This window comes from Sciurus carolinensis, chromosome 15, assembly GCF_902686445.1.
Source record: "Sciurus carolinensis chromosome 15, mSciCar1.2, whole genome shotgun sequence".
In the NCBI taxonomy this organism is placed as follows: domain Eukaryota; kingdom Metazoa; phylum Chordata; class Mammalia; order Rodentia; family Sciuridae; genus Sciurus; species Sciurus carolinensis.
The window spans coordinates 11,596,768-11,623,745 of NC_062227.1; the positions used below are offsets into that span (position 1 = coordinate 11,596,768).

A 26,978-nucleotide genomic window follows, 5' to 3' on the forward strand; every position below is an offset into this window, starting at 1 on the left:
AATACTTTTTCCTCCCTTCTCCATCGAGGTAATTGAGATCTATCTTCAGACCTCAGATCCTTGATGAGGTCAATCCCCACTCACTCCTGGTTCATTTGCTTCAACAACGGCTGTATTTTTGCAATTATTTTGGAGACATTTTATGGGATGAATGTATTCTTCCAAAATTCACATATTGAAAACATAACCCTCAAATTCATAGTCTACTGTTATTTGGAGGTGGTGCCTTTGGGAGGTAATTATGATTAGATGAAGTCATGAGTTTGGTTCCCCATGATGGGATTAGTGGATTTATAAAAACAACAGGAAGATAAAGAAGAATAAAATTATGGCATTTGCAAGCAAATGGATAGAGTTGGAGAATATCATGCTAAGTGAGATAAGCCAATCCCCAAAAACCAAAGACCAAATGTTTTCTCTGATAAGTGCATGCTGATACATAATGGGGGTGGGAAGTGTAAGGGAAGAATGGAGGAACTTTGGATTGGGCAGAGGGGAATGAGCTGGTGGAACAAGATGGACATCATTACCCTGTGTACATATATGATTGTTTGAACAGCATGACTCTACATCATGCACAACCAGAGAAATGAAGAGTTGTACTCCATTTGTGTGCAGTGAATCAAAATGCATTCTGCTGTCATGTGTAACTAAGTAGAACAAATTTTTTTAAATCCCCAAACTATCACACTGGAAAACATAATTTAAAAAAAAGCGATATTTGACTGAAAAGCCTAATCATTGCAAAGGTTAGAAGAAATTTCTAAGTCTGAAACAAAGGTCCTTGGACAAGGAGAACTCAAGGGGTCCATAAACAGATGAAGACCAAGTAGACCAAGAAGGCAATGTTCTGGAGCTTTCGGAATGAATTCATATGGTGTATGGCCTCATCTGAGATGATGCTCCACTTTAGGATCCACTCTCTGCTTATGTACGAATTTTACTATGGAGTATAGGACTGTTTATGTTTGTACACAATAATTCAAAATAAAACTTCTTGGTATTTTATTTAAAAAAAATAAAAAGAAGAAGAAGAAGAGGAAGAAAAACTGAGTTTGCACAATCCTACTCTCTCAACATGGGATGCCGGCCATATGTTTTATGATACAGCAAGAAGACCTTCCCCAGATGCAGTCCCTAGTCTTAGACCTCCCTGCCTCCCAAACTAAGAGAAATAAATCTATTTACCTTATTAATTACTCAATCTCAGGTATTCTGTTGCAGTAAAACAAAACAAATTAAGATGAGGCATAATTCACAAGCCATGAAAATTCACTTTTCAAGTGCACAATTCAGTGATTTTAGTAAATTCACAATGTTATACAGTTATCACTACTGTTTTATTCCAGAACCTTTTCATCACCCCAAAAAGAAACTCCAGACACATTAGGAGTCATTTCCCATCCCTCCCCATCCAGTTTCTGGCAAGCCCTGATCTCTACGGATCTGCCAGTTCCACACATCCTACATAAGTGGAACCTTACATACGTTTCTTTTTATTACTGGCTTCTCTCACTTAGCATAATGCTTCAAGGTGCACCATGTTGTAATGTGTGTCTCAGCTTCGTTCCTTTTTATGACTGACTGCTATTTCTTCATATAGAGGCCACACCCTCTATCCATTCAGAAGTTGATAGAGTTCGGGTGGTTTCCACTTTTTGTTATTATAAATCATGGTGCTGGGAACATTCAAGTGCATGTATTCATGTAGACATGTAATTTCAGTTTTCTGAGATAAAAAGCTAAGAGTGGAATTGCAGGTTTAACATTTCCAAGCATCACCAGATTGTTTTCAACAACCGTTGTGCAATTTTACATTCCCTCCAGCCATGTAGGAGGGTTCTAGTTTCTCCATATCATCACCAACTTGTATTATTGTCTACCTTTCCTCTTCTTCCTCCTCCTCCTTTCTTATTCTTCTTCCTTTTCCTCCTCCCCCTCTTCTTCTTCTTATTTTATTATTATTATTATTATTATTATTATTATTATTATTATTATTATTATTATTATCAACCCGAGGGCAAGATACTGCTTCATAGCATTATTTCACTGTGGTTTTGATTGGCATTTCTCTGAAGATGCTGAGCATCTTTTTATGGGATAATTAGCCATCTATGTCTTCTTTGGAGGACTGTCTTTTCAAATTCTTTACCCAGTTGTTAATCACTCATTTTTCTTTTATTGCTGAGTTGTAAGCATTTTTATGTATTCTGGGTGCTAGTCTCTTATCAGGCATATAATTTGCATGTATTTTCTCTCGTTCTGTGAGTTGTCTTTCCATATTCTTGTTAGTATCCTTCAAAGCACAGAATTTTTAAACTCTAATGAAATCAAATTTATCTAAAGAATGCTGTTTGTGTTTATCTAAGAAAGTTACCAAAATAATCCGAGGTTCCATAATGACTGGATTGATGCTAAAGTTAAAATTGTTATGAATGTTTATAAAGTTAAGATTGTATGAGTAATATATAAATACTTGAGAAAAGGAAAACTTTGATTTTGATTAATTAATTAATCTATTGTATATAGGATTTGGTATCATCAGTTATCTATTTAAAAGTTTCCTCTAAATAATTGTCTTGAATTTGTCTAAAAGTTACTATCTATGCTAACTACTGTCCCATACTTAATAGTACCAATCCCTCAGCATTGTTAATAGTTTATTTAAAAGGTCATTGATATAAACTAATCAATGGTGGCAGAGTAGTCAGAATATTCTGAAAGACATACAAGAAGCTTCTGGGGACTCTAGGAACATGCTTTAGATCCTAGGCAGATGGTGTTTGCGTGGCTGTGTTGTGTATAAACATGTGCTCATTGAGCTGAATTTTTAAGGTTCCATGGTCTGCTATGTATGTTGTCTTCAATGAAAAAGAATGAAAGATCATTTGTTTTAAGAGAGCCCTTGAAATGGCAGGAAATTTTGGAAGCTACAAACACATATTAAAAATCACTTATAACCAATTCACCCAGAATAACCTGATATTATAATAAATGTTTTCTGAAGCCCAGAGCAGCAGAGGTTGGCAAGCTCTTTATTAAAACCATTGACTGGAAGCTGGAGTCCCCACAGACACCACCCACCCCTGATGGCTGTCCCCTTGTCCATGCTGCTCCCATCTGAAGGACTTGAAAATTATCATGGGTATTGCTTTGTCCTTTGCTCTCCATGAGGGGCTCATACTGTTACTGCTGTGACCCCAATGCTCACTATCAGGAGCTGTGAAGAGGAGAACCCATGATCTGGACCAGGAAGGGCACTCGGCCACTTTCAGTTTCCGTCCCATCAGTCTCAACCCCCTGTCCACCTCAGCATGTCGTGCAGAATGGATTTCACACAAGTTGAGAGGCTGATCTGACACATGACTGGAGTCACCATCCTGTGACGTAGAGTCATTGTCTCTTGAATAAGTGTCATGAATAATCAACCTCCTTAACCAAAGGCAGAGGCTGGCCTGACTCATGGAGCTCCGAAGAGGCTCAGAGCGTGAGCACCTCTACCACTTGCCAGGTGCTCTGCGGGTCCTCCACAGTGCTCTCCCGCCGTTCCTCCTGATGATCCTCTAAGGACAGCGCTGCTGTTGACCCCATTTTATAAATAAGGTACTTGAGACTCAGGTACATCTCCATACAGCAAGCATCATCCCAGGAAGTGAAAGATCAGAATTAAGTGAAGTTGTCCATGTGTTCAGAGAGCCCAGGCACCTGTGACTGAGGCTGAATCCTGCTCCGTCAGTCTTTCTAATCTATCTTGTGTAGCCACCTACAAAGGCATGTGGAAGGGGCTTCCCCAGGACAGCCCTGTGGGAATAAGGGGGCTGGTGTGGCAAGAGGTGCCAACCCAACAACCCACTTCAGTTTTCCTACCTCCTTTGCCAGACTTTTCCCAACTCCCACCCAGTTCATTCAGGGAAGAAACTAGTCATTTAGCTACATCCTATTCCCACATCTGTTTCTTCAGTTAGTGTGACAACTCTTCTCTAATCTTCTATTTCACACAGAAAGTTGTATTAATATAAATGCCATCTAGGTGTTCATCAAAAGAACCAGGAAGCCTTTATGAACACTAGATGGTGGCGTGTGTCATCGGCCTCATTACGATGAGGAAGCTGAGTCAGGGAGGAAGTGTTACTGGGGTTTGGTTAAAAGGAAACCACTGTGCTGGATTTCTTCTGAAGAATCACAGCAGTACAATAGACTGTATCTGCCAGTCAGAGTCAAAGGACGAAAGTGAAGAAATATTCCAAAGATACATATTCATATCCAGCAAAAGCCACATTCTAGCCAATGTGCAAGGGAGGTAAAGCTGACCAGCCAGTCTTCCTCTACTGCCTGTCCAGTTACCATCTAGTCAGTCTCCCTCTGACATGAGCCTGGCTGCTGAGTCTTAGAAAATTCATTCTCTTCCCACAAGCACTGATTTTCTCCAACCTCCCAATAATAGGGTTATGAGCAAGATGGTCCCCCACAATATGGCCGGAGTAGGTCTTCTCTGCACAGCCGAAGCCAGGGCCAACAGCCCGTGTCTCTATTCTGTTTCTGGTTAGAGGGAGCATCCTCTGTTGCCTTTTCTTGGACCCCTGTCATTGAATTGGAACATATCTGGGAATAGTTAGTTTTGTTTTGAGATGGAATCTCACCATGTTATCCAGTCTGGCCTCAAACTCCTGAGCTCAAGTGAAGCTCCTGCCTCAGCCTCCAAGTCAGCTGGGACTGCAGGCACATGCCACTGCATCCAGCTGGATGGGACCATATCTGAAGTGTGACCTGTGTTGTCCCCTGAGACACTGTCCCTTAAGACCACAACCTTCTTCCCTTCTCACTCCTAATGAACCACCGCTCATTCCAGGACCTGGCTGGAATGATCAGGAATAGAACCAGTCATCTCTGAAGGATGAGCCACAGTGCTGGTCTTGGGGATCTCAGCACCCTCATTCTGCCATTGCTCTCCAACTCATGGTTAAAAAACACCCTCTTTACAGGATGCATATGTATCATCTGGATCTCATGAGACTGCTTCATGCTAAATCTCCTAAAGAAATGTCAGCACAGTCTTGCAGCCACCAGTCAACATGCTAAACTGGATCTGGGCACCACTGAGCCACCCTAAACAGTTATGCTGGAAAAGCTTTGGGCTCTGGCCTCAACTCAGCCCCTGAACCACATCTCATATACAAATCATCATCTCCCTGCCCTTCCATGGAGTCACCTTCACGCATACCACCATCCCGTGCCTTAAGATTTTCCCTCCTAAATCCCTACTGAGGGTTAACCCAGCTCTGGATAACTTGACTCAGTGTCTGAGGGTCACTCAGTATAACCAGACAATAAATTAATTCATGCCCAGGTTGGGTAACCCATCCCATCTGCCTCTTTGTAGATGAAAATTGTTTCTCTTAAACTTTCAAATTTCATTTTTCCTCATCAATGGGGATGATCCTTATTCTCATCCAGGGTCTTTGTGGGGTTCCTTCCAATCCGAAACCCATGAATCTCTACCCATGTGTGTATCTGAAGCCTCCTAGTTCCATGTCTTTATGGAGTTCCCTCTCCGGCTGAATGGCGATGACCAATGTGTCCAATAGAAGGATGTGAAAGTTATGACATGTCCCTTCCAAGGTTAGCTCGTAAAAAAAAATATTACTGCCTTGATCACTGCTCACCGTGGGGCAGACCATCCCCGTGTGGTAAGAACACCCAAGCAGCCCAGTGGAGAGGTCCAGAGGAACTGAGGGGAAACTGAGGTCCTCTGCATAGAGCCAGTACCAACTGGCAGCTCTGCGAGTGGGCCACCCTGAGATGGCTCCTCCAACTCCAGCAAGTCGTCAAATGCAGTTGACATCTGATAACCTCATGGAAGACTCCACGTTGGAACTTAACAAATGTGTTAAGCTACTGTATGTTAATTTGTAATGCAACACAAATACCCAGTATCATGTGTTTCTTTCTTTCTCCGTGATCCTATAACTTTGCAAGGACAGAGGTATATACATATGCACACATACTTTCTGAATTAAACTTGGAGTTTTGAGATAAGAGAAGATTTACATGAAGTTGCGAGAAATAATTCAGAAAGATCCCAGTTTTTCCCAATGGTAACATCCTGCAAAACTATGTCAGAATATCACCGTGAGGATACTGACATGACACATTCACAACAGAGAACAGCTCCATCACCACGAGGGTCCCCCACCTCGTCCCTTTGTGGCCACACCCACCTCCCTCCTGGTTCCCCTGTGTTTAATATCTGACAACCATTTATCTCCTTTTCATTGCTACCATTTTGTCATTTCAAGAAAGTTAAATACATGGAGTGATGCAGCATATAAACTGAGTAATGGCTGTTTTCATTCAGTGTGATTCTATGGAGAGTCATCCAGGTTGTTCTGTGTATCAATAATTCACTTCTTATTATAGCCAAGTAGTGTTCCATGAAATGACTGTTTAAACATTCTTTCTTCAAAGGACATCGCTGCCGTTTTAATTTGAAGCTGTGATGAATAAAGCTGCAATGAACATCTACATGAAGGTTTTTGTATGAACATGAAGTATCACTCTTTAGCTAAATGCCCAAGAGTGTAATTGCTGCAGTTGCATTTTTAGTTTTTTAAGAAACTTCCTGGGGTAAGAAGAAGATATTGAGATCCTAATCTCTGGGACCTGTAAATGTGAATTTTATGGCAGAAAGGACTCCATGATTAAGGATCTTGAGGAGGAGAGATTTCTCTGGAACATAAGGCTAGACCATAAATGTTATTGCAAGTGTCCTTATAAGAGGGAGGCAGAGGACACTTGGTCACAGTTGAGAGAAGGGCAACGTGATCATGGAAGCAAAGTCTGGAGTACCGTGGTCACAGCTGAAGGAGTGCTTGCAGCCCGCAACCTCAGAAGCTGAACAACACAGGAGGGAGTCTCCTCTGGAGCCTCAAAAAAAAGCAAAAAACAAAAAACAAGAAAGCCAGCCCTTGACTTTAGCCCTTGATTTCAGACCTCTGGCTTTCAGAACTGTAAGACAATAAACTAGTGCTGTTTACAGCTGTTGTGTAGTACCTTCTTAAATTGGCAACAGAAAACAAATACACTGCAGTACGTTTTTATTCTGGATGTCATTGGGCCTGTGATATCACCTAAGTAGCCACGCGGTGTCCAGGGTGGCCGTGCCATTTTATGTTCTCATGAGTAACACGTGACTTATTTTCTCCACAACCTTGCCGGCATGGACTACTATTGCTATTTTTTTAAACCATTCTGCTGGGCATATGTAATAATACTTTTGTAGCATTAGTTTGCATTATGGCTAATGATGTTAAACATATTTTCATGTGTTTATTTGCCCTTGGGTGAAATATCTTTCAGGTCTTTGTGCATTTGCTAATCAGATTCTTTTTGATTTACTACTATTTTTGTTGTTCATTACTTATTACTGGCTCTTATTATTTATGATTGTTTCATGTGGTTTTCATGATTGACTTCTTGAGTTTTTTAGATTCTAGATACTACTGCTTTGTCGGACATGTGGTTTGCAAATATTTTCTCTCACTCGGTAGTTTTTCTTTTCTTCCACTCATCAGGGTCTTTGGAGAACATATGTTTTTTTAAATTTGGATGAGATCCAATTCATCCCTTTGTCTTTTTAAGGACAGTCCTTTGGTGTCGAGTCAAACTCTTGAACTAGCCCTGAATCTCAAGGATCTCCTCCCGTGTTTTTACTGGTTTTATATTTTGCATTTTATGTTTCAGTCTATGATTCATTTTGAGTTGATTTTCACATAAGGCATGAGGTTTGGGTTAAGATTTATTTTTTGCCCATCGGGGTCGCTTGCTCTTGAACAATTTGTTGAAGAGGCCATCCTTCCTCCACTGAATGACTTTGGTATCTTTGTCAGCAATCAGCTATCTGTATTTGCACGAACTTATTTTAGGGTTCTTTATGCTGTTCCCTTGATCTGTGTCTCTTCCTCTATCCTCTTGCAGGAGCTGGATTACAGTGTAGAATAGGTCTCACTATCAGGTAGAGTGATTTCTTCTCACATTATTCTTCATTTTAAAATGTTTTAGGTCTTCTGGGATCTGTGCCTTCTACATAAATTTTAAAACAAGATTTTCCATGTCTATAAAGTTCCTTTTGGGAATTGTGATAGGAACTGAATTAAAACAATAGTTTAATTTGGGGATAATTAATATATTTTCTATCTTGAGTCTTAGTTTTACAACATGGAACTGGTCTTCACTTACTTATATCTTTTTTGATTTCTTTCATCAGCATTAAAATTTTTTCAGGAAGTATGTCCTATACATGTTGTGTTGGGTTTATATATGAATATTTTCCTTTTCCAGTGTGTCTGGTATTTCTACATGTTCACTTTTAGCCTTCAGAAATGGGATTACTTTTGTGTAAGCCTCTTGGATCCTAACTTTACTGAACTTATTAGATTTTTAAGAATTGTAGCCAATCCCAAAGAACCAAAAACCCAATGTTTTCTCTGATATATGAATGCTAAATCACAATTGTGGGCGGGGGGTGTAGGGAAGATTAGAAATACTTTGGATTAGACAAAAAGTAATGAAGGGAAGGGAGTGGGGGGATGGGAGTAGGGAAGACACTAGAATGAAATGGGACATTACTTTCCTATGTACATGTATGAATACACAACTAATGTAATTCTACAACGTGTACAACCAGAAGAATGGGAAATTATACTCCTTATAGGTATAATATGTCAAATCAATTCTACTGTCATGTATAACTAATAAGAACAAATACGATTTAAAAAGGAATTGTATCACAAATTCTCTAGAATTTTCTACTAATCATGTTATTTATTGCTTACTAACCAATCTGTGTATCTTGTACTTCTTTTTCATGCTTTATTGTAGGGGCTAAAACTTCAAGTGCCATGTTGAATCAGAATGGTGAGAGCCAACACTTTGTTTCCAAACTTGAAAGCATTCTGTCTTTCCTTGTCAGGTGCACTCTTAGCTATATGGTTTGGTAAGTCCTCTTTACCAAGTTGAAGAAGTCCTTCTTACTCCTAGTTTGCTGAGGACCCCTATAAGGAATGGCATTGTTCTTGGTAAATACTTTTTCTGCTTTAATTGATATGATCATTTGATTTTTCTTATTGAGACAGCTGATTCTATTGGTTGATGTTCAATTGCTGGACAACTCTTTGAATACCTGGAATAAATCCCACTTGCCTATGGTATCTAATTCTTTTTATATATAGTAGATTTTATTTGCTAATATTTTGTTGAAAATTAAGTACTTTAGTTTGTGAAAGATGTTGCTCTGTAATTTATTTATTTATTTATTTATTTATTTATTTATTTATTTATTTCTCTTCCCTGCCCCTCCACCCACCTCCTGGCTGGGTACTGGCTTGTGGCTTGTCTGGTTGCAGTACCAGACTAATATTGCTTGCATAAAATCAACTGGGAAGTGTTCCCTCTTCTATTTGCTAGAACAGATTAAGTAAAAGGAGTTTTAATTCTTTAAATGTTTAGCATTATTCTCCAGTGAAACCCTGTGGGTCTGGGGACTTCTTTTTGGAGAGCTTTCTTGTTGCTAATTTGATGTCTTTAATGGTTGTGGAACTGTTCCAGTTGTCTCTTTCAACTTGGTTGATTTGGGATAGTTTGTGGTTTTAGAGGAATTGGCCCACTTCATCTAAGTTGTTGAATTTATGAGCATAATGACATTCATAGTATTCCCTTAATATCTTTTTAATGGTTGCAGAATCTGTTGAGATATCCCCTATTTCATTCCCACTATTAATGATTTGTGTCTTATGTCTTTCTATCTATGTGACTCTTGCTAGGTTTTTCAATCTTATTGATTTTAAAAAAAAAGATTTGGGGTTGATTTATTTTTCCCCATTCATTTCCCATTTTTAATTTCATTGATCTCTACTTTTATCTTGGTTATTTCCTTCATTCTGTTGACTTTTGATCTTCTTTAGTTTCTGGAGGCAATTAGATTATTGGTTGGAGAACTTTTCTCTCTTCTGACGAAAGCATTTGAAGCTGTCAATTTCCTTCTTAGCACTGTCTTAGCTGTGACCCACATATTTTGATATGTTTAGTCTTGTTTCCATTAAATTCTATGCATTTTTTTAAATTTCTTTGGAAATTTCTCCTTTGTCCATGGATTGCCTACAGACATATTATTTAATTCCCAAGCATCTGAAGACTTTCCTGTTGTCTTTCTAGTATTGATTTCTAATTTAATTCCATTTTAATGCAATTCCATCATGTCCAGAGTATGCAGACTGTATGATGTTCATTGTTTTAAATTTGGTTAGATTTGTTTTACAGCCAAAGATGTGGTATACTTTGGTAAATGTGTCATGGGCATGTGCAAAGAACATTCGTGGGAAACAAACCTTGCTCTTTCTGAATGTTCTTTGGTGAATGTGTCGTGATCATGTGGAAATGTTTATTCTGCTATGGTTTCATGGAATGCTCTCTGTGTATCTGTTAGATCCTGTTAGTTGATTCTGTTTTTAGTTTTGATATGTCCTTGCTGATTTTCTGCCTAGCAATTGCTAAGAGTGGGCTGTTGAAGTCTCCAACTATAACTGTGGATATATACATTTATTTTTGTCGTGTGAAACAAGAATGGATTCATATTGCACATGCTTTGCTGCATCAAGCTCTTGTCAACTCACATTGCCTCATGAAAATCTTCAAACTAACTGTAATGGGATTCTAATTCACTTCGTTACATGACTGTATATCGTTCCATGGTGTAAGTGTACCAGAATGTAGTCTATTTTTCTACAGTGATACATTTGCTTTGTTTGATGGGTGATGTAATTTCTAATCACCATTCAACTGGCCTTCTCAGTTGATGGCAGAGGCTGATGGGTGGAAATTCACAGTTATGAAGTGGCCCCGTGGTATGCAGTGGGGGCTGAGGGAGGAGGGTGGAAAGGAATCTATAGTGAGCTCTTTGATAAAAGAAAGCATGACTTTGGAAATCACCAATCACCACTGCTTGCAGATTTTTTAAAAATAAAGAAAGCTTTATCATCCAATCATCCTTTCTTGAAAAAAGAGGAGCAGTATCTTAGATAAAGATGAAGTTATATCTCAGTCATGCAAACATAGGAACTAAAGACCAGAAATATTCTTCAGACAGGACAGAGTTCTTAAAATAAAATATACACCAACCCTGGCCAAAACTGCAATTCCACCATATTCTTTACTCCAAGTAGGGTCTCTTAAATTTAATTCACAGACTAGAATGTAAACAGATAAGAGAATCCCAGATACAGTGGAATCACTATGGAAGGAATGAGCAATGTTTGGCTTGGAGAAGAGAAGGCGAAGGAAAAATCCACCTTCGGCTACCCTGAAGGCTGTCCTCTGGTGAGGAAGGAGCTTGGGGCTGCAGAGGGCACATGTCAGCCAGACGGAGGAAGGTCAGCAAGCATGGGCACAACGACCAGAGATGCACTGGTGACTCCCTTCCACAGGAGCTGCCAGTCATCGAAGGAACTTGAGCCTGATTCTAGCCCTGGCGAGTGTATTCCAACTCTAAGAGCCTACAGCCCATCTTAGGAGCAAATGACCACGGACACCCAGTGCCGGGCTTCCCTCTAACCAAACCAGGCTGCATCACAGGCCTTTCCCACCCCCTCAGCGGACACTGTTCTCACTCTGGCCTCCAGAGAGATCCCCGCTAGCTCTCCGGCCCTAGCACCCACCACCCTGCCACCCAGCTAGATTTGAATAGTCTTTTAGGACTCCGAATACATCCTGCCTCCTCCCCTCCTCCCTGAGGCCTTTCCTGATAACTCCAACCAACCACTGACCTCTTACCATGAAATTGGCCCCTTTTGGAACACAGAGTTTTTATTGTTGTTGTTGTTGTTGTTTTCTCCTTGTTTCCTTTTTGGAAAATCATGCTGCACCTCTCACCACCTACCATCCCTTCCACAGGGCAAGGTACACAACTGAACCCATAAAAAAAGATTTGTCGGTCCATTTATTTCCCCCTTTCCTTTTCATAAATTCATGTGCTTTAATTAGAGGTGGGTCCACGTGGAGGCATTAAGGAGTTTGGCTTTCTGTTTGGAAACATCCTGGCTGTACAGTATTTTAACATAATAATGATCTCTCGTGGCTCTCATTAAAGTTGAGCCTCTTACTGAAACTCTCCTAGGGTTAACTATAAAGAAGAAGGATGGCAGGGTGCAGAATTCATGGGTCTGCTAATTATGCTTCCCATCCGATGGAACAGCCTGCAAAGGCTTGGGGTGGGCTGCGGTGGGCACGCATGCCCCTTGAGGAATAAGGATCAAGGAATCTGCAAAGAGCACAGAGTTCAAAATGAGCTCTCTAGAGTTCCCGTCTTCCTTACTCTACATCTAAATAAGTCCTTAGATGAATTTCTCCAGCAATCACTTTTCTTTTTTTTTTTTTTTTTTTGGTACCAGGGATTGAACTCAGGGGCACTCAACCACTGAGTCACATCCCCAGCCCTAGTTTGTATTTTATTTAGAGACAGGGTCTCACTGGGTTGCTTAGTGCCTTGCTTTTGCAGAGGCTGGTTTCAAACTTACAATCCTCCTGTCTCAGCCTCCTGAGCTGCTGGGATTACAGGGGTGCGCCACCATGCCCAGCCTCAACCAATCAGTTTTGATCTGTCACATTCCCCACTACCCTGCAGCCACCTGTATTCCTCTGTCCTCACATATTGCCTGTTTGTCAGGGAGAGCTGCCTGTTGTGGTTTGACCCCTCTGACACTCACATCGGAGTTTAACTGCCAGTGTCCCGGTGGGGAGGTGTGGAGGTCATGGTCACAGAACTCTCAGGAGAGCCATCTACCAAGAGTGGGCTAGTTCTCCCCTTCACAGGTACCAGGAGAGCAAACTGTCGGAAGGAAGACAGCCCTTGGGGCTTGGCCTCCAGCTCTCCACCATGAGTTAAGCAGCACCAGGCCCTCCCTGAGGGTGGCCTCTCAAGCTTGGTCTTTCCAGTCTCCAGAACCAATAAATCGCTTTTCTTTATATATTGCCTGTCTCAGGCATTCTCAAAACATCTTAAGACAACCAGCTGCCCACCTCTCCCATAATCCATGGCCTTACAGCATCTCTTAGTTGGCTCAGGCTGCTATGGCAGGTGTACGGTACACTGGTGGCTCTAACAACAAACGTTTCTCATATTTCCTGGGGCTGGCAACCAAAGTCAAGGTGCCAGCAGATCCAGTGTCTGGTCTAGGCCCTCTTCCAAGCGTGCAGACAGCTGTGCTCACATGGCAAAAAGAGAATGAGAGGCCTCCCTCCCTTTTATAAGGGTACCGATCTCTTTCATGCTTCATACCTAATTACCTATGAAAGACCCCCAACTCCTAAAACCATCACCTGAGGGCTAGGATTTCAACATAAGAATTGGGGGGGACACAAACACACAGACCAGAGCATATCATATAATTCATGGCTAATATCACACTCCATTTAATTCATCTTAGATTCTCAGGCCCCTGGCACCAGCATTTAGCAGACACTCATGTACAGTGGATTCGAAAGTAATAACTACAAAGAAAATATGTGAATCTGTGGAGACCCTGAGCAATGAGTCCTTGACTAACCACATGACAGAGGCAGGAAAGATTTATTGGGGCTGAGCCTGAAAGGCTAAAGAGCATTATCTGAGATCAAGGTGGGATGGAGAGAAAGAGCCCCAGAGGGGAAGAGTTTGGGCCAAACCCAGAGGTACAAGTAGTATCGGGAAAAGTTGTCCCATGTGGTTGAAGGACCAGGGGACAGGAGATAAGAGATGAGGCTCAAGAACCAAGATGAGGCCAAACCAAAAGCTTTCATACTCCTAGTAAGGAATTTGGATTAAACTCTGAAAGTGTGGAAACAGAGATATTTTATTTAAATGAGAAAGATGAGATGACAGACAGGAATTTTAGAAAGATAAAAGATGCACCACATTAACAGAAAAAGGTAAAAAATGCACGTTTATCTTACTAGATGCCGATAAAAAATGATTAAAAATTCAACCACCATTTCAGATGTTTTTGAGTATGAAAACTAGAATCCCCCCCAAAAAAATGTCCAACTTGTGAAAGTATATATAATAGCAAAAGTCCTCTTTTATGGTTGAGTACAGAAGGAAAATCCTTCACTTTGTAACCAGAAGCAAGAAATTAACCTCCATCAATAGAATTCATCATTGTTCTCCAGACCCTAGTCAAGGCAATAAGAGAGGAAAAGACTGATAGGAGCTGAAACTTATTGTGCATACAGGCAAAAATATTTCCCTAAGTGGAAAAATGAATACAGAAGAATGTGCACTATTGTATTATTGTAAGAAATGATAAACTGTCTACGTGTCTAACAGGGAACCATTGGAATAAATTTTAGCCCAACCATAATTTGAAAGTGAACTGAATACCAAAAAAAAAAAGATGAAGCAAGATTTTAGGTACTAATATTGAAAGTTCCCCAAGGCATAAGAACTGAAAAGAGAAGTCACAGAACAATACATCCAGAATGTTTTGCTTTGAATAACAGAAAGGAATAAGAAAAGGTAAAAGAAAGGAAAAGAAACAGTTGTGACTCTGTGTGTGTGTGCGCGTGTGTGTGTGTGTGTGTGTGTGTGTACAGGAATGTGCATGCACACCCTGGAAATTTAAACAGCAAATAAATGTAGCAAATTATCTCCAAGAGGAATAAAATTATCAGCATTGAGAAGGGCAACGAGGGGAAACTTTCTCTTTTCACTCAGTACGTTTGTCTATGGTTTGAAACATTTCAGAAAGACTATCATACATTTGTCTCTAATTTAATAAAAAGAGTCTCTCCCAAAGCAACCATCTGGCAGGACCAGTCGTTTGTTTCAATAATCAAGGCAAGGAATGGTGAGGCATGCGTCAGAAAGAAGAGGAAGCAAAAGGAGTCAGGTCTGATGTGCTTTTGAGGTCGAGATGAGAACTTCCTGTCTGAAATGAGCTTGGAGAGAGGGAAGTATTCAAGGATGATTTGGGGGAGTGGGTGAACAGCAACACATTAGCAAGAGACAGACGCAGGAGGGTAAGGCTATCAATTCAGCTCAAGGCACACAGCAAGTATGAGGCCCAGGAATCAGAGCCCCCAGTCATGGATGCAGATCCCAGCTACACGCACACCTTTAGCCTGTGACACTGGCCCCAGCTGCCATCATCTCTCCTAATTATCACCTGATTACCTCCACTCTCATTCCATCTTTTCCAGTTGGTTCTCCTTATAGAAGATGGAACCATCCTTTGGAAACTCTCCGGGGGCTTCCCACTCTGCTGGTCCAGAGGGCAGCAGGTCTGACCTGGCCTCCCTCCTCCCCAGTTCTATACAGTCCATCCACACAGCCTCCCTCTGCTTTATCATGCTGACTCCTGCACACACATACTGCATCCACCTTCCAGACTGTTCCACCCAACACTTAAGTCTCCCTTTCAACATCATCTCCTGGGAGTGGCACCTTGATTCCCATGTCACCAGGACCAACCTGGTCCCTCATGTTTCCTCTCCTCTGCCTCCCGCATTGGCACCAAAAGGACAGGAAGTGTGTCCAAACCACCACTTTATCCCCAACTCCTAACACAGCTCCCCCCAGAGTGGAAACTCGATAAAGACCTGTTGACTTAAAGAATCCATTAAATTGTTGGAGGAACACGGGAGATGAATAGACGGAGAGGGGAAGACAGTTCCAGAACAATCCTGAAACCAAACCGAGAAGACAAGAGGGTTGCACAGGAACCAAAGAAGAAACTTCAAGGCGGAGTCTGGGAGTCCTCTAGAGAGAGGCTGGGGGTCAACAGGGAGGGAGGCCGAGCTGGCCGAGGATTGGAGGAGGCTACAGGGTCCACCTGGAGGGGCTCCAATGAGCCCTTTCCAGGAAGCCGGCAGCGGATCGGGAGAAGCCTTCACTGCATGTGGATGTGAACAAGAGGAGAAGTGCAGCGGGGCGGGATACTAAAGGAAGGAGGGACGCTTAATGGGGAGGCAAGAAGAAGAGAAAGAGGTTTTAGTGTGGAAGAGACTTAAGGAAGATGCTGATGTAATAATATTAAAAAATAAAGATCATAAATACCCAACACTCAGAATTTCCCAGTTATGACGCTGCATTTTGCTGTTGTCCACAGCTTGAGATGGAGTCCATCGGATCTGTGTGGGGTACCATGAAGCAAGTGCACCACCGCACACCTCTTCCCCACTCCTCCTGGCAACAGAGTGGGAGCGCTTCACCCCACCAACACTGGCCAACACCACGGAGCTTCACTTCCACTGAGCCGGTCATTCACCACATCCAGCACGCCCCTGCCCTGGTGCAGGAGTGGAGGTCCTAACCGAGATAGTAAACAGCAGCAGCAGGAGGGAGAGAGTGGGACAAGGGAGGCGGCTGGTGTCCACCCTGGGAAATCAGGGTCATCCCTGTGACCATCATTTGATGAGTACTATTTTCTTCTCCCACCTGGGTTCATAAGTCACTTTGCAAACAGGGTCGTGATCTATTACTGGAGTTGCAACTTCCAGGGAAAAAAAGCACAGCTCAGTTCTTCAGCTCGTGCAGTCAGTCCCTCTTCAGAAAACAGCAATCATTTAGAAAGCAGTTGCTCCTTCCTGAAACCAGAGGAGACCCTGCAGAACTCAGTCCTAGGCAGGAGTGAACGTGCCAGGGGCCACCAAGAATCCAGGAGTCTTCAAGATGTGGGCAGTCAGAGGGAGACAGAGATTTCTTGGAATGTAGGAGCAGGAGGGGTTCCAGGTAAAAGGATGTCCCATCCCCTGCCCTGCCCAGCTTCCTGAAAATGCGCCCCACCCCCAATCTTCTGCTGAGCTGGCTGTGGGGCTTCTGGCTAGAGGGTTCCTGAGACTCTTGGATGAAGAGGAAGCAAAAGGAGATGTTCTAAATCCTCGGCAGCAAAAGGGATCTTTGGGACCTGACGTAGGACACCCCAGTGGCCCCTGAAGGAACTACACCGTGAGCTTGCCATGGGCCAGTGTCTATTTCTGACAGCCGGAAGTACCTTGTGAGAGATACCAGTGGGCGGGAGGTGCACCGAGTCCTGGAGAGGCGCCTGCGCAATTCACTTTTCTGTTTAGTCATAGAAAAATGCATGTTCTCGGGAAAGATGGGATGCACAGAGCCCTCGTAACTAACTTAACTTTGCCCATCTCCAGGTAGAACAGTAAGTCACCATGAGGAGCTGGCTCTTTCAACCAAACACTTAAAATAGTTACGATTTCCTTGAATCATGGAGCTGTGAAAGCTTTCAGTGATCCCTCCTTTGGTGCAAACCATAAGGAGCCCCGATTTTCCAGTACCTCTGTTAACAACAACCCCGGGGGCTACTTCTTGCCAGCAGAGCTGGAACCCTGTTTTGGTTTTTAGTTTTGTTTTTCTTTTTCCATTTGGACTCTTGGCTATAGAAATTTTTAATATTTGCAAAGTAAAATCAATAGTATTAAACATACTGTCAGTAGGGCCCTCTAGACTGCCAAGTAATTATACTTAGTGGACTTTGATCCGATGGAGTTTGTCAGAATGATCTCAGCAGAGAGCATGGCTCATGTGAGGCTGGGTGAAGGCCAAGTTCCGTGGAGTTGGAAGAGTTGGTTAAAACGCTTAAAATTTGGGATGGAATTTTTGCTTCTTTTTCTGCCTATTCAATGGTTGGAAGGGTGGAAGGACTCTGTGGAGGGGCCTTCTGCTTTGGGAAAACATTTCAGATGACACCCCAGCATGATTTCAAGTCCAAAGTCAGCAGCATTATAACCATGAGCTCTTAAAACATGTTTTCTCATGAAGCCTCAGCTTTGAAGATTGTTGGACTGTTCCCACGACTACGTGGGTTTCAGGAACCCAGGAACTCTAACGGTCAAGGGAGGCACCAGCTCAAGCAACATCATCAAAATTCCTTTTCTGCAGCTTCCAAGTTTCACTGCAGTTCCTCCCAGGAGCCTGGGATCATAGCTAAAGATTCAAATCTTCCCCCTAGATTCTGGTAGGATTTGCCAGAGGACCTCTGGAGCAGGGCGAGGCAACTCTGAGTCCAGAACCCATGGATCAGCCAAGCATGGCCCCACTCTGTCATCCCAGCAACTCGGGAGGCTGGGGCAGGAGGATCAAGAGCTCAAAGCCATCCTCAGCAATTTAGTGAGGCCCTAAGTAACTTAGCAAGACCTTGCCTCAAAATGAAATATGAAAAGGGCTGGGATGTGGATTCAATCCCCGGCACAAAAAAAACCAAAAACATGGATCAAAGAAGCCACAGATCTAACAAAGCTGCCATCATCTACCCTGGCAAGAGCTAAAGGCTGATTAAGCCAGAGACACAGTCCAGGAGCTGAGAAGATGCCAGATGGCCAAGGGCAGCAGATGATCTCCTTCTGGACATGTCAGGTAGAGCAGGAAGCTTGAAGTACACCTGGCATTTCTTTGCTGACTCCACTCGCGGAGACGGAGCAGCACTACACAGCCTGTAACTATGGAAACACAGCCTTTGGCCCCTGGAATCTTGTTGGAGGTCAAGTGGTCCAAACAGAGATGCCCAGTTGCCCCTGACTTAAGAGGTGACATCTGTAACTGTTCTGAAAGTCACCAGTCCGAATACTGGGAGGCAGGGTCTGGTGCGCACCTCAGTGGGCCACTGCTGCGCTATTGTTTTGGTAGGGAGAGGAGGATGTGAGATCACGATGGGAACAAAGTGGTTTGCTTTTTTACCCAAACTGGAAGCCAGTCATGAATTTATAGGTCCAAAAGCATACTGCAAGTGTTAGGGTGTAGCCTTTCATACAGCTGCACACTCCATCCCTCTAGTGTGCAATTACACATCCACATGCTCCATACATCACAGTGTAGTTATATACCTACACACTCCGTCCATTCTGGAGTGCAGTTACATATACACACGCCCCAATGGCCAACATCCATTCTAGTGTGCAACTGCACACACACACAAACTAGGATCAAATCCACCCACTCAGTGAGCTGTTCCTATGCTCAATGCCTTCCACTGTAGATATTCTTTATCCAGAACATACTGCACATATCACAGGTAAAACACAAAATGAGAAACAGTCTCAAATACCAGGAAATAATTCACCCCTTTTCTGATTGTTCAGATCTCCTATAAATAACTCATAATTTTCAGTAATGGGTAACACTCCACCAACCAAAACCTATCTAAGTTTGACAGAGCTGTCACCAAAATTCATGAATGGTATAATCCACTTGCTCAGTAAATGTTGGCGATAGTATTAACAGCTCTGAGCAGTGTGCCCTTAAACCCTTGCTCTTAAATTAGGCCTCCTGATTTTTGACATTTGCCCTTGGGTCAGTTCTAAATGTGGTCACTTCTTGTTGTGTGTGTGTGTGTGTGTGTGAGAGAGAGAGAGAGAGAGAGAGAGAAAGAGAGAGAGAGAGAGAGAGATATGCTGGTCACTAAGTCCAGGGCTTTGAGCATACTGCGCACATGCTCTACTGGTGAGCTACAACCTCACCCCATGAGCCTTTTTAAGTCTATGATACACTCCATAGAGTCACCTTTCTTGTGGGCCTACCATGGGGCCAAAGGTTGACCTAATACAGCTCATACAGTGTCACCTTCTGGCTCTAGCCTTGAACCTCAGGCTTACTTGTCTTCTATGATTCTTCTACATCAGCCTAGTGGCTCTTTAAGAATGAGTTCCCATGGGCTGGGGCTGTAGCTCAGTGGCACAACACTTGCCTAACACGTGTGAGGCACTGGGTTCCATCCTCAGCACCACATAAAAATAAATAAGTAAGATAAAGGTATTGTGTCCGTTTACAACTAAAAACATTTTTTTAAAAAAAGAACTAGCTTCCCTCCACTCCCCTGAACTATCACATCTACCTTTCCTTCCTAAGTCTTCCTTGCACAGACCTGAGGACCAACATATTGCCTTCAAATCTACCAAAATCCAACAGCAGCTGCAGGTGATTGGGATGCTAGCCAGCTTTGACTTTAGGGCAATAAAATTTAAAGGTGAGCAGCACCATAATCAATATTCTTTTGTATTTCTATTAGTCTTTTAGGTCCAAATATAAAATAGGTTTTAAATAGAAACTTAATGAAAATATGTATTGATCTTTGCCATTGGATTTTTCTTTTCTGTCTATCCAAGGCATATTTTCTTGTTCTTTCTCTGTCACCAAAAGGAAAAAAGCAAGAGTAGGTACACTCAGAGGTGTGAAAAGGTGTTGGTGAGAACTTCCTGACATGCATACAAACCTTGAGCCTTCCTCAAGTACATAACCTCTTGCTGTTAATAAACAGCAAACTCAGTGGTGGCACAAAGGACAGATTAAACATACCATGAGCTTTGGATTCTAGTGTTGCTCAGAAATTTTTTCCAGTGTTAAATTGTGATTCTTCATTAATTAATATTACTGCTGAAATGCTTTGATGCCTCCTAAATGATCAGAACCCACCAGACTTGTGTATTTCACAGTCCTTCTCTTATGTAAGAAAGTCAAGTTGAACTATTTGCTGATTATCATTCTGTGTGCAATATCCTGATATTACCTGTCAGCAGGTATTTCTGAGAAGCAAAATCTATTATGATCCAGTATATGAATTTTCCTGAAAACCAGAAACCATCCAGGGTTTCCCTTAATTTAGAAAAAAAAAAAAAATTACATCAAAGAGAATAACAAGTCCTTTCTCAAACTCTAAACCTTTGGACTTTATAATTGATATCCAGTCATATGATAAAGATTGCCCCTTTCTATCTACCAGAAATCATTTAAAGGAAGGATGTCAGCAGAACTATTTACAAAACAGTAAATAACACCAAATTAATTTTTTTTCCATTTTCACAATTTTTTAATAAAATTAATTGGTGGTTGAACCGTACATGGGCAATGTGGGAATTTGCACATGTGCACCAACAGAGGGCCATGTGATAATTTGAATCAAACATGCACACAAGGAATGAAATTGTCCTTTAGTGTCTGACTTTTCTTTCTGCGTGGTTTTGAACTTGTCCAAGAAAGCAGGGACAACGCCAGCATTTATATTCACATGACGCTGTGGTTCACAGCTGCTGATGATGGGGGGCAAACCCAGGACAGTGCCCAGCACTCATTAGTCATGCTATGTGACCCCTGGGTCACTGCAACCCACAGGACACAGATAGGTTCCAGATCTAGCCAGCCCTCTGACTCTTCGAGTACCATCACTGAGGGTAACTCAAAAGACAGTCAAGCAGAGCAGACTTATTTTAGAATGATCATCATTATTTTGCCACAGCTGACCTTTAGAATTGGACAGCGACCTTCATCCTAACACAGAATCAAAGCCCTAAGCAGAGTGAGACTTTTTAGAGAAAAACTTCAAAAGCCTCAGTTTGACGTTATCCTCAATTTAAAAACTACCCTCTCTGTTTGACGCAACATATATAAAAAGCTCTGTCAAGACATATTTGTGTATTTCAAATGCAAGCTTTTAAAAAAATAGCAATTACTAACACTCTAGAAGTGGTTAATACACTCTAGTGTCACAGCGTAACCTCAGAGTTAGTTGTTAGGGTTTTTTGTTTAGTTTTATCTTTTTGGTTTTGGCCCCTGGATGTATGATTTAAACAAGCAATACAAGAACATTCATTTTCTTTTAAGATGAACTCAACCAAGTGTGCATACTACACTCTGATCTATGTCCCTTTTGGTAAAATATAATAATCCATATTCAGAAGCTAAGAAGCAGGTCAGATTAAAATGCAGACTCGAACAAGAAGGGGCCCAGTTTTAAACACCAATGGTCACATGATTTATAAGTACTTCTCATAAAGGTAAAGATAACTCATATAATAATCTGTTTATTTGGAAATTTTAGTTCCAGAACTGCCAAGATACTACATTTTACCGGAAGATGTGTTCTGCTGAATTTTTTAATTGGATCTGCAGCCAGTATTTACAGACCAGATAGTCCCACTGGTTTCCCAATGTTATTAACACAGGTGGGGACAGAATGTGTGTCCCATTTCTTTTTCACTAAAAAACCATGTCTTGGATCCAATATAAGTCTTGGATCCATGTCTTGGATCCTTCCCCTCTTGCCCAGGGGAGTCTGACCCCCTCTGGACCTGCTGATCCACTCACTGCCTGGCAGGCAGGAGGAAATAAGCATTTGACAGATTAATTGAACTGAGCTGAGTATTTGCTCCTTAAATATCACAACTTGTTTGCATAAAGAAAAAAATCTATTAACTACATCCTGTTTTTATAATTATCTGTATTGGAAGAAAAACTCCTTTCCAGCCTGTGGCTCCAGGCAGCAGCACCTTCGTACCCTTTGAGCCCATTTAAATGGAAGACTACAGGCACTGGGGAAAGAGTCCCAAATTCTTTCTCTACTGCAAAGCAAAACCATTGGGTATGGAAAGAAAGACTAACGAAAACCTTGCTACACAAGAAAGTAGAAGTCGTCTTACAGAAAGCAAGACAGCGTTTGACCCGCCCTGCCAGGAACTGGAGAGTGTGGCTGTGGTGGGCAAGAGATCGCCCACCCCGCCGCCAGGGGAGGACACAGTAGAAACAGTGACATTCGGTGCAACTCTCAGCCCGCAGGGGACTGCCCAGGTCTAACAAGTGTGTTTCATAAACACTAGGTAGGCCAGACCCCCGGTCCCACGGATAAGCGCCAATGGTGAAAGGGGCACTGGCCAGACATTTGGTGAGGCCAGGTGGCAAAGGCATGCCAGCAGGGTGGAGCCCAGGGGAAAGCAGGACAGAGCCAGGTCACGCGATTTTTCAACCTTTTCCCAATGGACGCGGAGAAGGCGCATTTGTAGTTCGCTCCTCACCGCTGCCCAGCTAACTGATTTCTAAGGAGTGCGCATCTCCTCGCCTCTAACGTGACAGCCGCGGGTGTTCCCCGCACCCTGGGGCTTCAGGAAAGGGCCTGACCTCGGTTGGCCCTCCCACCCGACCTCCAGGACCCCTACCAGGACGGCCCGCGCCAGTACCCACCTTGACCACATAGGTGACTCCGGGTCCCAACACCTGGTCGCTGGCGTGCGGCGCCCCCCGCGGGGGCCTGGGCAGCGGCTCCTCGCCGGGCCGGCCCTTCTTGGCGGTGCTCATGCTCACCGCCGGGGCGCGGGGCGCCGGGGGCGCGCTGCCGTCCGGGGCGGCCAGGCTGGGCGCGCTGCAGCTGCCCGAGAGCCGCGCGCCCGCCCGCTCCCGGGCGGCCGACGACAGGCCGCGGAGGCCGGAACTGGAGAGTTTCAGGTGGGACACCTTGTGAAGCAGGTGGCCCAGGCTGCCGGGCCCATCGTCGGGCGCCTTGCGCAGGGCTTCGCCGGACACCAAATAAGGGGCCGCCTCCGGGGTCGCGCGCGCCGCGGAGACCTTGCCGCCTCCACCGCTCACCGACAGGCTGTGGAGAAGGTCATCGACCGATGTCACCGAGTCATTCCTGAAACGGTTGTACTTGGTGCGTGGAAGCATGCCCCTCTGTGGGCTCGCCGCATCCGCCCGGGCGCTGCTGGTGCCGGCCCCCGCGCGGGCTGCCGCGCATAGCAGGCGAGCCGCTGGCCCCGGAGCGGGACGAAGAGCTGGGGTCCCAGGACAGCCTTCTGGAGAGGAAGAGCAGAGTCAGAGGACGATGCACTCCCACCATTAAAAGCCAGCACAGCAGCGGCCGCGCAGCCCCGGCCCGGGAGACCGCTGCTTGGGGTTGAACGTTTGCTTTGCAAAAGTCATAGTTGCCTGTGATGGAGAGCCCAGCTGCTTGGGGCTGCTCACAGCAAAAGCATGACTCACTCTGAGAGGAGACCCTTCTCAACAAAGGCTCGGTGAGCACTGCAAATCACTTCCTGTAGAAGAAGAAAAAAAAAAAAAAAAGGAAAAAAAAAGAAGCAAAAAACGACATCCACCCGCTGACAGCAACTGGAGCCAATCAATTCTCAAATTTCCCTTTTCTACCTTCCCAGATTTTTCCTTCCAACCTTTGCTTTTTCACTTTCCCAACCCCCCATTCCGCAATTGTGCCAAAGGTAAATCCAATTCCTTCAAATGATCAAATGAACTTTCGGAAACCCATTATTCCATGTTAGGTTTTTCTCTTCCCTGCTTAGCTCATTTATGTGAGCCCTAAAAGTGTATGACGGCGATGCCTTAAAATGTGACGAAGGCTTTTTAAGAACAAGTCTTCAGCGAATCCTGATGAATTCTGACTAGGAAAGCAATAAGATTTTTTTTTAAAGAAAACAAAAAGAAATATTCACCCCCAGGTGAACATAAGATGCCAATTTCCTGGGTTTTCCTCTTTCTTTTCAAATCAACAGAGCAGCCATGATGACTCTTTGTGGCAATGCAGTTCCTCCAAAAAAAAAAAAAAAAGAATCTGCATATGAACTTCTGCACAGTGTGCTCAAGGGGTCTTCCCTGCTAATTTACAGCAGTCTTTCTCAGCCAGGGTTAAGTTGAAAATCTACTTCCAAAAAAGAAATGCTTCTTCGATGAGTGGCAACAGGCTCCAGAAATCCATTCCAAAAAAGGGGGGGATGCGTTTCAAGTTTTATTCCAACTGAATGTGTTTAAGCCCTGGAAAAATGCCTGAGAAATGCTACCAATGCATTACAATGTCCCTTCAGTTGCTGCCTGCAGCCCGGCAGTCAGGAGGAAAAAATTCAGCTGCACATCAAATCCACAAGGGGGGGGGGGGGGGGAGCCTTGTTTTCAGGAATCGGGCTCAGGCTTGCAAAGAAATGTACAGGCCTTCTTCCTCCCAGTTAGGAGAACAGGACGTTGGCATCCTCCAGGTCTGCCCTACACTCTGAGACCCACTGTCCCCTTCCCCAGTAGCCTCTGCAAGTCGGCCTCATGCATTAAGATAACCTGCCCCACCGTGAAACACTGAAAGTTCCCGGCCAACTTCGGTGCGAGCAAATGAATTCACCTCTGGCTCACGCTCAGGTCACCCTGAGCCTTCTCCCGCCTAGGACTGCACATGTGTGGCACATGAGGTCCCGCGTTTCTTGTGGAGCAGGGTTTAAGGAGCGCCACTCATGGCGGGCGCGCGGGTGAGGCGGGTTCCGAGGACGCAGGAGCGCGGAGAAGCCGCGCGGTCCCGGCGCAGGAAACGCGTCCCCACAGCTCTCCTCCTGCGCCGCAGCCCTAGCAGAACAGCCACTCGGCACTCATTTTTTCTCTTCCCCTCTCTTGCATAGCAACAGCAAATGCACACCCCAGAGATGATTTTGATGGTTATCAGAGTCTCCCTCAAATCGGAAGCAAGACAGCCCTATCATTCCCAAACCGTGATCTTCATTAGAAGCAGACAAAAACAGCAAAATGTGAATGAAATGCTGTTTGTGTGAATGAAAGGGCTAGCGAGCGAGCCAGCGTTTCTGTGAATGAAGCCGGGCCTTGCAGCCGGTGCCAGGCAATCCCCTGGGCTCCGGAGGCCTCAGCCAATGAGCGGCCGCGCGGATGACTCATTCAACAAAGGCTCGCTCAATAGTGGAAGATTCCATTTCAATCAAGGGCGGGATCTTTTATCCAACGGCAGTGTGGGAAAAAAAGAAAGAAGGGGAAAAAAAATACCACCCAGCTCGATTACAAAGATGCTGGGAGGAGAAGGACAGCTGTTCATGGAGAAAGGAAAAACTAGCGTTTCAAGGAAATTCAAGATCAACGGGTCAGGTCTCAGTGTGAATAGAACCACTCTCTTGGAGGTGAGCTCTGCCCCAAAGTTTCATTCACCAGTTCGGTTACATCAAGGAGCAGCATGAATGTGCCTTTCGGTTCAGCTTTTATTATGAATGTACGTTGAACGCACATTCAAAACCTAGGTTCCCCTCCCTTGATTCTCTTTTTGATAAGGGAATAGAGAACACCTGTGCATGCTACAGTCTCCAAGGCAAGAAAAAACCCAATGCTACCGAATTAACCCTTTAGCCAACAGGAGTCTTTCGAGTTCTTTTATTATGATGAGGCCAGTAGAGGGAAATGGGTTATTTAAAAACATAAATAGCAGTATCAAGTTGCTACATATTACAGGATATAGACTCAAAGAGGATGATTAATGTTCCAAAATCATAATCGTGCAGTGAATCCACACTTACGCAAGATGGTATCGACATTTTGGAATATAGGAGAAAAGCAGGAAAGAAAAACCCAAAGGAACCTGGCATAGGTCTGTAATCCCAGCTACTCAGGAAGCTGAGGCAGAAGGATTGTAAGTTCAAGGTCAACCTGGGCAACTTAGTGGAACCCTGAATCAAAATAAGATTTTTAGAGGGTTGGGGTTTTTATCTCAGTGCAAATCGCTCCCAGCTTCAATCTCCAGTACCACAGAAAGAGAAAGGAGAAGCCAAAGGTCTCAACATCAGAACAGAGCTGCCCAGCTCATGAAGAGAGCTGAGGTACCTCACGCCCAGGGGAGCCCTTGCTTCCCTGGGGAGCTGTGAATTCTTATTTTAGGCTCGGTCCCCCAAAGCCCCAGTATCTGGTTTATCAGTCTGCAACAACCTAGAGATGAGAAGGAGACTACTAGGGTAGGAAATGCTAAATTTAGATACAATTTTCATCTGTGCTATGACTTATATATGATTTGTCTTTTCTAAAAACTGATGTTGAAATCTAATCCTCATTATAAGGTATTAAGAGAGTGGAAACTGAATCCAACCATAGTGCTTAGAGGTGGACTGTTTGGGAGGTGATTTGGGTTAAATAAAATCAGCAGGGCCGAGCCTCCATTATTGAATTCCGGTGACTTTATAAGAAAAGGAAGAGAGACCAGAGGGAGGATCTCACACACACACACACACATGCTTCCTGACTCTTGCCACGTTAAGCCCTATGCCACCTCAGGAAACTGCCAGGAAGAAAGCTCACCAGATGCAGGCCCTTGACCTTGGGCCAAAACTGGAGCCGAAATAAATCTTTCTCCTTTAATAACTCACCCAGTCTGTGAGACTGTGTTATTAGCAACAGAAAACAGACCAAGACAGTCTGA

General features: G+C 43.6%; 1 protein-coding gene across 2 annotated transcripts in view; it reads right to left on the bottom strand.

The window, feature by feature from the left end:
• The window catches only part of Shc3 (SHC adaptor protein 3), a 184,726-nt gene extending 161,001 nt beyond the window's left edge, over positions 1–23,725 (bottom strand). For both annotated transcript variants that reach the window (XM_047526520.1, XM_047526519.1), the window contains exon 1: positions 22,985–23,725. In XM_047526520.1, the coding sequence (XP_047382476.1) occupies positions 22,985–23,464 (480 nt within the window). In that variant the 5' untranslated portion in view covers positions 23,465–23,725. The remainder of the gene's footprint in view (positions 1–22,984) is intronic.
• Between the last annotated feature and the right edge of the window lie 3,253 nt (positions 23,726–26,978).